This window comes from Rhodamnia argentea, chromosome 2 (genome assembly GCF_020921035.1).
Source record: "Rhodamnia argentea isolate NSW1041297 chromosome 2, ASM2092103v1, whole genome shotgun sequence".
In the NCBI taxonomy this organism is placed as follows: domain Eukaryota; kingdom Viridiplantae; phylum Streptophyta; class Magnoliopsida; order Myrtales; family Myrtaceae; genus Rhodamnia; species Rhodamnia argentea.
Window position 1 is genome coordinate 29,676,699 of NC_063151.1, and position 10,761 is coordinate 29,687,459.

General features: G+C 44.5%; 2 protein-coding genes across 2 annotated transcripts; one reads left to right on the forward strand and one right to left on the reverse strand.

Moving 5' to 3' along the window:
- Nucleotides 1–372: 372 nt before the first annotated feature.
- Nucleotides 373–2,580, forward strand: LOC115735134 (glycosyltransferase family 92 protein RCOM_0530710). Its single transcript, XM_030666243.2, has one exon. The coding sequence runs from the start codon at nucleotides 630–632 to the stop codon at nucleotides 2,382–2,384; it is 1,755 nt and encodes a 584-aa protein (XP_030522103.2). The 5' UTR covers nucleotides 373–629; the 3' UTR covers nucleotides 2,385–2,580.
- Nucleotides 2,581–3,987: 1,407 nt separating this feature from the next.
- On the reverse strand, nucleotides 3,988–8,258 carry LOC115736279. The gene is made up of 9 exons (XM_030667898.2): nucleotides 7,780–8,258; nucleotides 7,148–7,184; nucleotides 6,968–7,046; nucleotides 6,830–6,875; nucleotides 6,651–6,749; nucleotides 5,787–5,855; nucleotides 5,369–5,702; nucleotides 5,144–5,286; nucleotides 3,988–4,866 (listed from the first exon to the last, which is right to left on the reverse strand). The coding sequence occupies exons 1-9, from the start codon at nucleotides 8,185–8,187 to the stop codon at nucleotides 4,108–4,110; spliced, it is 1,974 nt and encodes a 657-aa protein (XP_030523758.2). The 5' UTR covers nucleotides 8,188–8,258; the 3' UTR covers nucleotides 3,988–4,107.
- Nucleotides 8,259–10,761: the final 2,503 nt, after the last annotated feature.

Genomic DNA, 10,761 nt, shown 5'->3' on the forward strand with positions numbered 1-10,761 from the left:
CTTATCACAATTATTGGGATTTCTCTTTCGGACAGAACAAATTTTTATGAAAGTAAAATCTAACAATTAAAATAATATCGGCTTTTATAATATATATATATATATATATATTTATGGAGATTTTGTCTTTTTTGGGTAACTAGATCCCACGTAAAAAAGGGGAAACTAAAAGAAGGAAAGTAAATAAATTTGGGGTTAAATTGCAATAGACTGATTAAGGGCAATGCTGTCATTTTGGGGCGGGGGTGGAATTCGGGGAAATCCTAATTCTAATTTGATTCGGTCGCGGGTCGCAAAACGACCCGAAGACACGAAAACACAAAAAGCCTCGAATCCAAATCACACGGGACGCCGCCTCAATGACCTCATCCCCACGTACTCTTCTTCTTCTTCTTCTTCATTTACCTTCTTCTGCGATCTACTTAGCTTCATTCTGATCGCATGTACTTCTGTTTTCATAGCTTCACATCGTGCGACGATGGAGTGAGTCAAGAAGAAGAAGAAGCAGAATCGTTCTTCAATCTCTAGGCGTAGCTGTGGATGATCCAGCCCAACATTCCAAACAAAGAATTACTTTGGGGGGGAAAGGAGGGAAGGAAGGAAGGAATAACGGGGAGTCACGCGAAACCATGCATCACGCCAAACCTCTCCCCGCTCTCGAAACCATCACCATGCCCAGCAAAGTCCGCACCACCTTCCTCCTCATCGCCGTCGCCCTCCTCGCCTTCTTCCACTTCCACCTCCGCCTCTCTCCCCCAGGCGCTGGCGCCCTCTACCCCGGATTCGGCCTCTCCAACCTCTCAGTATCGCGGCCCTCGGAGCAGTCTGCTGCTGTCGCGCTCAATTATGCGATCCGCGAGGCGGAGTCCGTCCCCTCCCGCCACGTGTCCTCCATCCCCGAGGAACCGATCGACACCGTCTCGATCCTATTCCCTGCCTGGGAGGTGTTCGCCATCGCGCCTCCGGCGGAGGAGGACGGTCGAGTCCGAGAGCGCGACTGGCACTGCGTCTTCCAGAACAACGCCACCTCGCCGGCGGCGCTCGCCGGAGTCCTCCCCTTCACGAACCGGACGATGTTCAAGTGCGAACTCCCGCCCAGCGTCCGCCGCCTCCGGCCGTTCTACCAGCCGGCGCTGACGCGGTCGTCGTCGGAGAGGGCGTTCCCGGCGATAGCGACGGGAGGCGCGGCGAAGGAGCTCTTCCGGTGGAACTTCCTCGCGTACGAGTCGCTGTCCACGGAGGACGACGTCGTTCTTTTCGTAAAGGGCGTGAACAACCGACAAGGCATCAACAGATCCCCCAGCGAGCTGAGCTGCGTCTTCGGCGACGATCCCGCCACCGCCGTGAGGACCGCCGTAATGAGCTCCGCTCAGGAGGTCTTCCGTTGCGCGCACCCCAAACTCTCCGCCGTCGACTCCGGAACGGAAATCAAAATTAAAATCACGCTCGAAATCGCGCTCGAGAATCGGGTGATTCCTTCCGTGGCGTACTACACCCCCGAGAGGCGCAAACTAGCAACGAATGGGTCTCGGTCACTACTGTGCGCGTGCACGATGGTGCACAACGTGGCCAAGTTCCTCAAGGAGTGGGTGATGTACCATGCGAGCATCGGGGTCGACCGGTTCTTGCTCTACGACAACGGCAGCGACGACGGCCTCCAGTCTGTAGTCGACGACCTCAACCGGGGCGGGTACCACGTCCGCATGCTGACGTGGCTGTGGCCGAAGACGCAGGAGGCCGGCTTCTCCCACAGCGCGATATACGCGAATGATTCGTGCGAATGGATGGCGTACGTGGACGTGGACGAGTTCATCTTCGCTCCGGCGTGGAACAGCTCAGCGCTCCCGTCTAAACTTATGCTGACCTCGCTGTTGCCGGCTCAGGATGGTCCGGCTTTGCATGGACAGGTCTCGATCAAGTGCTACGAGTTCGGGCCATCGAACCAGAAGACGCACCCGCCGGAGGGGGTGACCCAGGGCTACACGTGCCGGACGAGGACCGAGCAGCGGCACAAGTCGATGCTCCGGCTGGACGCCGCACACGCCTCGCTGCTCAACGTGATCCACCACTTCAGACTGAAGGAAGGGTACAAGTCGAAGCAGGTGAGGCTGGAGGACGGGGTGGTGAACCACTACAAGTACCAGGCGTGGTCCGAGTTCAAGACCAAGTTCAGGAGGAGAGTCTCGGCCTACGTCGTGGACTGGACCCAGGCGATAAACCCGGCATCCAAGGACCGCGCCCCCGGGCTCGGGTTCGAGCCAGTTGAGCCCAGAGGTTGGGCCCAGAGGTTTTGCGAGGTTGGGGACGATAGGCTGAAGGCATTGACTCAGAGGTGGTTCGGGCTGGAGTCAGGTTCCGGGTACACCATGGCTTGGCAAAGATGACGACGACGAACTACTCCCAGTTTTTGGCATGGTCTTGACTTGGGGATACAACAGAGTTCTGATGGTAAATACATGGGGGGAGTGGATATACAGGAAGACGATTCTTTTAAACTTTCTTGGTGCAAGATCCTGGAGGAATGGTGGGTTAGGATTCATTGAATTTTCTTATTACCTATCTTAATAATTGCGTTGAAATTAATAGTTTTGCTGTATATACAATCGAACAAGTTCAGCATACACACTTTTCAGGTCGTTGCAATATGTGGTCAAATGCGAAATTTCATCTGTCATGCTCCATGGAAGCAACTTGTTAGGTTACTGTGGTAAGCACCCAAGCGAGCTCATCCATATCGATGTTCTTCAATGCTATCCGACCCTCCAAACGTTGTTAATGAGACTGTTGAATGCCGACATCGGCTAGGGCGATGGTATGTTCGAAGCTGGATGGATTGATTTGAGAAGTGAGAACTGATTTTTGTAGCAAAATTTTGGTCCGTTTGAATTTCGGAGAGAGAATTCGTTTTAGTCCTCTGTGGTATGTAGTAGAAGAGTTGATGGTGACAGAATCGTTTTGAAAACGTTGTAATAATTATCTTTCGCGTTCGTTTGTTTCACTTTCTCTTGTCTTGTACAACCTAAGAAACAAGGTTCGGTTCTAATACTCCAATCTAGATAGCAACAAGTGATTATTAACCTAATCCCACGACGGATTAGTGATATTTTAGTGTTTTGCGGTCAGCCACCTAGTTCGTCACCCAATTCTAAAGTAACCCAATTGTTGAAAGCTTCGATATACAATTTCTTCCTCTTAAGGGTAAAGTATGACGAGACCATTTTTCTCTAGTTTCTTTCTTCAGTTAGTACCGTTTCAGTCTTCTCGAATCTTTGCTCATCTGGATCTCGGCGGTTGCTGATCATGTTTCTCTAAGTTCTTGTTGTGATTTAGTCATGTTCTTGTGTAAGATCTGCTTTGAAGGAATGCTCAGTGGTGACGAGTGACCGAAATGAATTGAAGCTTTTTTCGCACGTCAATGAAAATTTCACGTGATGCATCACTTGTTAGTTACCTCTGCCTAATTTTAACTTCGGTGGGTGTAAATAAGCAAGAACAAAAGGGTGAACATTCACGACAGTCTGGCCAAGCTCAAGGTGAACGTCTGGGATGCAACTCAAGGTAGTACCAACAACTGAGACTGTTTGGCTTGCAAGCCAAAGCAATACCTGGAGCTTTCCGTCGTGATATGGCTATAACTGTGTAGCAGCATCTTCTACACGCACAATCTGACCGACCACAAACAAGGACAACTTCAATGGCTTCATAAGCCGAGTTTAATGTTCTATCAAACAGCATTAACCCTAGCCATAACCCAACTTCCTACTCGGACGTGCCTAAATGGAGTCTCCGCCCTCAAGACACATTCTTCACGGTCAAACTACATCAATAGAGAAAACGGAAATATAGCTTTCTACGCACTGAATCTGGAGCCTCGCGTCATGGAACCAATGTTTTTGTTTTCAAATCAGCTTGTATATCATTGTAGTTCTAATTCTGTACAGAATTTCTCCAGAGTGCTAAAGATAAATGATGGCTTGAGGATTTTCATGGAGCCAAAAAAAACCAAAAACTTCATTTGAATAAATAAAAATCCTTCTTTTTATGATGCATTGTCCAAGAAGCTAACAAATGTGCCACCATTCAAGATGAAGAGTGAGCAACCAATCCTTATAGTTGTAATGCTAAGTCCGGTTGCCGGGGAGAACCAAGCTGCAAGTTCGAATTCAATGAACCTTGCAGCTGGAATCCATTGTTCTGGTAAAGAACAATTGGGACAACATCCTGTTTACGCTCCACCGGCACTCCTTGCCTGTTCCACCATTGCTCTTCTGATGCTGCACGTGATCTGAAGGGATTGAAGGGCTGCGATGTTCCGGTGCTTCCGGATAACTCGGCAGTAGTTGATTGGAGGACATTCCCAGGTGGGGGATGAGCAGTAGCATAGTCGCTTGAAACAACTCCTTGCCCCTCAACAGTCGCTGGAGCCTCATACGTATGAGCGGCAACCGTGGCTGGCGTTGGTTGTGTCACCATCCTGATTTCACCAGTAAAAGAGGTCACAGGAGTTTCATCCAAAGGTTTCATATCACCAGCATTGATGAACTTGCTTCGCGAGTTCAGCCTTCTGAGTGTTTCCATATCTTCTGCAGACTGAGGAGAACGCCCACTTGAATTGCTGGAGCTTTTGACGGCAGCTGTCATAGGCAGATCTTCACAAGGATGCCCAGAAGATATACATGATTTGAGCCCCCCAAGATGCCGATAATCCATTGTTTCATCGTCCCCTACCCATCCAGGACCAAATTTAACACCATTTGGCAAAACGCTTTCAATCTTCTTTGAAGCTATCCTCCAGACAGCAGGACCAAGATCTGCAGCAAATCGGGCTAAGCTTCTCGCGTAGCCATGATTGAGATATACGCCTACCTGATTAATTAGCAAAACTATAAGTCCACAACCCAACAAGGACCCAACTGCATTTTACAAAGATTGTACAACATCATATTTGAGGAAAATGTCTGAATGTGCACACTTCTTTCACGATTCAAGTCCTTTATGTGTATAATAACCACCCAGGGTAGGAATCCAGCTTAGTTTATTACCAGTGAATACAGACATGCCCCACACACCCACAGGTTACTCTACTTTCTGATCAATTGTAATTATCTTAACAAGTCACAGGTAATATCCTACACATACGTACCGCTGATAGATGCTTTACTTCTCCATCAAAGCTACCAGATTGTTCAAGTCTAGAAGTGGACTGCTGTTTATAGGTGTTGCGTTTATTCTCTTCTGAAGGAGATAGTTTCTTCCCATTTTTCTGAACAGCTTTCCAAACAGATGCTGCAAAGAAACAAAAAGTCGTAAAGGGAGAAAAATCTGCTAAACCGATATCTATGAAGGACCTTTAACTTCAGTTTCATACCTGGGAATTCATTCTCCAGATCAGAGAACCAGCTTGGTTGACTCTCAATATAGGGAGTCCTGTGGGTGGCATTGCCGATAGAATCAGAAGGCCCTGGATTGTGAACTCTCAAATTGTAGGTGTTAGGCCAGCAGGAATTATCTACATTAGCTAGAGTTGCATCAGACGAGCCCTCTCTACATACACCGTTGACAGAAGGCTTGTCTAGCAACTTCTTCAGGCCCCTGCCAGGCGGTCTTCCTCTCCGCACAATTTTTGGTTGCTCGGGCTCGCTATCACTATCTTGCCTCAAATTCTCAAAATCCTTTTTTGCAATATCTTGCATCGCTCGGGCCTATAAACATGTCCATGACTTTCAAATGTAAGGCCACAGAGGTCCAATCTGGAAATAGTAACATGAGTTGGAGACTGGCCTAACCTGTCTGAAGAAAACAGTATCTGGTGCATTATACTTCATTGCATTTGAGCATATCAAGAAGACGTCTTTCTGCATGAACCAGACTAATCAGTTACAAATGTCTACCTAGCTAGCATCAAATGCTTTTAGAGGAATCAGAATGCTATAAGGACTTTCAGAGCACACATTCACAGATTGAAGTATCAAGAAATTGTCATGCAAGTGAGCTTTCCCTATGAAATTCAGCTTGAACTGCACTAAATAGACAACCCAGATAGATCTGTCAAGGAGGTTAACCCTTGAAGATCTCAGATACGCGTGTTCTTGAACATTATACTTATGAAGCACAAGTAACAAAATAATTATTTTACACAGAAAGATTCAATTAATGCACTTTTTCATTAGCATGTCCATACCCAGTTCAATAATGAAAGAACTACAGTAAAAGATAGGAAAATTTTAGTATGAACTACAATTGCAGATGCCATCGTCTCCGCATAAAAGCACGCTGGAGTGAGGATCTATGTAATGGATGTGATCTATGAAGTTACTGTCCAACAGTTATGAATGACCAGGTGCCAGATTGATTAAGAAACTGAGAGCACCACTGACAACTCCATAAATTAATTACCATAAGATGTTAAAATATCTGCTTATTCGCAAATTTGACAGCTTCTCACCCTGCAAAGTTCTTTTGTAAAAAGCCTTCCCTATTTCCTCAAGTGTGCTGCTAGTAGACTGAAGATGAAATCCTGGACTCATCATCTAATGCACGTTTTTCTCTACCTCTAACAACTAATGTCTCCTTAATATGACTTAATGGCAGATTCAGTTCCATCAAAAGAAGAACAGGCGTACCAACAAGCTCACTGGATATAAGCTAACCTCGAATTGTTCCAAGTTGGTGTAGGCTCCCTCGTCTAATTTCTTCTTCACTGTTCCAAAATCCATGGGATTCTTAATGATGTCATGGTAATCAGGAAGCTGCAAGAAAGAGATTTCGATGTAATGCAATGCAGGCACCCATATCATGAACGCATGAACAGTACACTAAGAGTACGTACCTCTTCCGGATCCACTGGCTCCGAAAAGACCCCATAAGAGTCCTTTCTGCAGTAATAAATGAACCAATCAAAGACCAATAAAAAATGCCCATTGCGGAACAGGGAAGAACAGAGCTAAGCAGCTCAAACAGCACATACTTTTGAAGCCTGTCCAAGATGAACACCAACAACTTTTTGTCGGGCAAAGGTGTCGTGGGACCGGACTCCACCAGCGATCCTGTCCACATGTAAAGTCACAGAGAAAAAAAATGAAACTACTTAATAAAAAAAAATCAACAGAAATGCCACCTTAACAAGAACAGAAAAATTGATAGGTACCACTCCTTGTGTCTGTCACTTTCGAAACCTTTTCGTCCTGCAAGATTTACCCCAGCATCGTCGCCAATAAGAACCCAGAAAGTGAACCCAAGTGAATATTGTGATATAATTAATTCCAGCAACAAAGAACAATACAAAAAGCAAGTACATCTTTTCAGAAAACCCAGTGAATAATTGTTTAAAAAGACATTGAACAATTAATGGACGGGAAAAGACAAATTCAAACTTTTTTCAGACATGGCGGTCGATGCACCTAGCCGAAACAGACAATCGGAGACTATATACAACTGGTAAAAGGTAAATTTCTAAGCTGTGGAAATACAACAAAACCCACAAACCCAAAAAATCGAAAGGTTACATATTAAAGTAATAAAGCCCCAAAAAGAAATTGACCGAGTCAAACGCATCGCCACTCAACCACACCTGATCCCAACAAAATCAACACCAAAAGAAATTTTAATTCGCGCGCGAAACCCAACGAACCACCTCACCTCGTTCTCAAAAGCAAAGATCCTAAAATTTCAAACCCCTAAAGCAAGCGCTCGCGCAATTTGACGACGCACTCGTCTCCGAGCGCACACAATCATTCTTTTGGTCGCTTAAACTATTCAAAAGCTCAGCTGAATAATCACCGGATAATCAGATCCAAAGCCGATTCTGCGCGTGACGAGAGCCGCCTCGTGATTATCAGCGGATGCATTCGAATCGGAGCCGCAGAGACCCGCCGAGGAATTCGCCGAGAGATTCGAATCCAAGCCGAGCAGGAGCCTGTGCTTCTTCTCGGCGCGCTCGTCGTCGTCGTCGTCGTCGCCGTCGCCGCCGGAGACCCAATCCGACGAAGGGTACGGCCCGTCGCGGCCGGGATTCCGGCGAACGGAGCGCCGGCTAGGGTTTGGGGGAGGATCGCGGTGGGAATCTTTAGGGTTTTGGTTGGGGGACGAGGCCTGCAACTTCTGCTGCTTGAGGAGGCGTTTTTGAATGTCGAGCAGGGAGGGACGTCCCTTTTTCTTCTTCTTCGTCTCTGACGATCCTTTCCCCATCTTCCTCTTCTCTCTCTCTCTCCTCTCTTTTCTCTCTTCTCTCTCTGCGCCTCTCTCTCTCTCTCTCTCTCTACGAGCAGGCGTTAATTCTTTAATATTTTCTTTTATTTTGCTTTTGTTTTATCACCTTGCGAAATCTCGTTTGGCACGTGCGTTCTGCTCGACGCGGGTCGCTCGCTCGCCTTTGTAACCGCGACAACGGCTAAGGGCCATTTACTCCTTTGAGTGATTATGCTAATCTTTTTGGTTATCTCATTAATGGTAATTCCCTAGAGAGGATTAATTTGTATTTTATGTCATTATGGATTGTTTCGTAAATATAATTGCAATCTTTGCGTGTTCATTACGATGATATATATAAATGCGTACGCGTAAAGTTTTATATATCTAAAAATCTAACAAATTTCATACCGATCGATCATAATTTCTTTTGCTTTTTAAGTTGATTGCTCTGATGATAAAAAGGTTACCCATATTCCACAAAATCATGAGTTTGACTCGTGTTGTGCGTGGACTTTGTGATAACTCGTGCTGTATTGTGACTTATACATTCAAAGTTTAAATTTTACTTATTTGTTCAATTCAATCAAACAAATTGCTTGCGGTTCTTTTATTAGACCTGTTTGCATTCGTATTAAGGTGGTGTTGCCCCCGATGATAAAAAAGGTTGTTTGGCTTTCACGAGGTCATAAGTTCTATTCGCGTCACGAGCAAACCTCTAAATAGCTTGTATTGTATCATGTCTCGTGTAGAAAGACTTCTTGGCCACCAGTATTTTCATGAGGTTGTGATGACGTAATCATCAACTCGAACCTTCGATTTAGGTGTAGTGTAAGATAATTATAGATCAATGAAACCGTTTTTTTTTTTTTTTGCAATATTTAGAAGGATCATTAATGTCGGTCCCCCTTTTAATCCTTTCACTTATAACAGAAAAACTCTTTTAGATGCGAGAGCTATAAAGATTAAAGATAGCTTTGAAATTGAGATAAATTCGATGTTATAGTATATTTTCTTATCAGCTCTTCTCTTGTATTGCATGTAATTAAAATTTTGGAAAGAATATCTAAGGGTCAAGATAAAGCATCTCGTGTTCTAAATCTCATTTTAGATTACCGAATGAATGGAAAACATTTTCATCATCAACAGAAATATTGAGATGTAGATTATTATAATCAATCAACTTTGCCAATTTTCTCATAGACAACATAAATACTTTTTTTTTTTGTTGAAAATTTATTTTCTATATCACATGATGAGTTTATCCATAACCTTTAAGACTCTGTTTTTTTTTAAATGATTTGAAAACTATTTTTTAAAAAATGAATACATATATCGCTTAAATCAATCAGTTAATGAAAAATATTTTCATTGCCGAAAAGATTTATGTGTAAATATTTCAGTACACGATGAATTTATTTTCCGTTCGTTCATTTTTGCGAGTTATACAAGCAATCAATTTCATGAAAGTGTTTTTCGAATCAATCATTTTTTCGCGGAAAAAAGAAGAAGAAGGAAGCCCTAAGTAGTCTGATGTTATGATCCCATTGACCTCTCGGGCCATGAACAGAGGTCCCCGGTTCGAACCCGGGCTCAGACATGGATCTATAAAACTACCGTTCACGTATAAATCAGGCCGCGATGGACTGTGGGGGATAAAGGCCTTGGATGGTCTGGTAGGTCTTGGCATGGGCTTCGCCAGGCTAACAGACAAAAGGCCTTAAGTTCTTTACTTCGAATCTGTCTTATTCTCCACGGAAGTGATGTACCCAAGGTCCAGTAGTAAGGCCCAACGTGCCACTTATGCCACCTCAAGAGGGCAAATAAGTCACATGACAAACACACGACCGTGGCTCTTATCTGGAAAATGATCGGGATCGACGACATAGGGTCACATTGCGATCGGTTTCAAGACTTCAGGGGGAGATGTTGCACGAAATGACAAAGCCAATGTGCATACCGTCGTTTATAAGCAAAATCATTTCCCAGCTCTGCGTGGTTTAAGTTAAGATCAAGGGCGAGCACGATAAGGGGTGAACAAGTTCAACGGCAGCATCGCAAGGCCGATTTCAAAAATTACGACAACTCGTATCCTTAACCAAAAACCACGCATCCCGGTTTTAACCTGAAAAGAAGTAACTTTTTAACATCACGGAAGAAAATCTTCAAATTTCATATAGCAAGTGTTGAGATTATACGATCAATTACCCATGCAAACCATACAACTCCAATATGTAGTGCTTTTGATGGCTCCAGCATTGCGTCTTCAACCAGCAAGAAGGAAACAGTTTAAAGTACAAATGAAGAAGGAGTTTGTTGAGCTTAACAACCTTCGGTTGTTACTCAACGGTTTTACGTTAAGTAGTTGTTCCTCTCGTAATGGAAGATCCGTAGTATAGCAATATATAAAACCAAGTGTGAGGAATGTACGTTAAGCTCTCGGATGAAGAGTGTATAACGTTGAATATCAGAGTATCTTCTGGTGAATGTTTGTTCTCTGTTTTCTTCTTCTCTTTGTGCATCATCACTTTCGATTCTTTCACATGGTATCAGAGCCTTCTCTGAGAGCTTAGC

What these genes read in the sequence shown, in the direction of transcription:
- LOC115735134 (XM_030666243.2), top strand. Translation starts at nt 630, where the DNA reads ATGCATCACGCCAAACCTCTCCCCGCTCTCGAAACCATCACCATGCCC.
- LOC115736279 (XM_030667898.2), bottom strand. Translation starts at nt 8,187, where the DNA reads ATGGGGAAAGGATCGTCAGAGACGAAGAAGAAGAAAAAGGGACGTCCC. An exon ending in ATCTTGGACAGGCTTCAAAA is followed by an intron (nt 6,876 to 6,967) that starts GTATGTGCTGTT and finishes TTATTACTGCAG; the next exon opens with AAAGGACTCTTATGGGGTCT. An exon ending in AAGTAAAGCATCTATCAGCG is followed by an intron (nt 4,867 to 5,143) that starts GTACGTATGTGT and finishes CTAATTAATCAG; the next exon opens with GTAGGCGTATATCTCAATCA.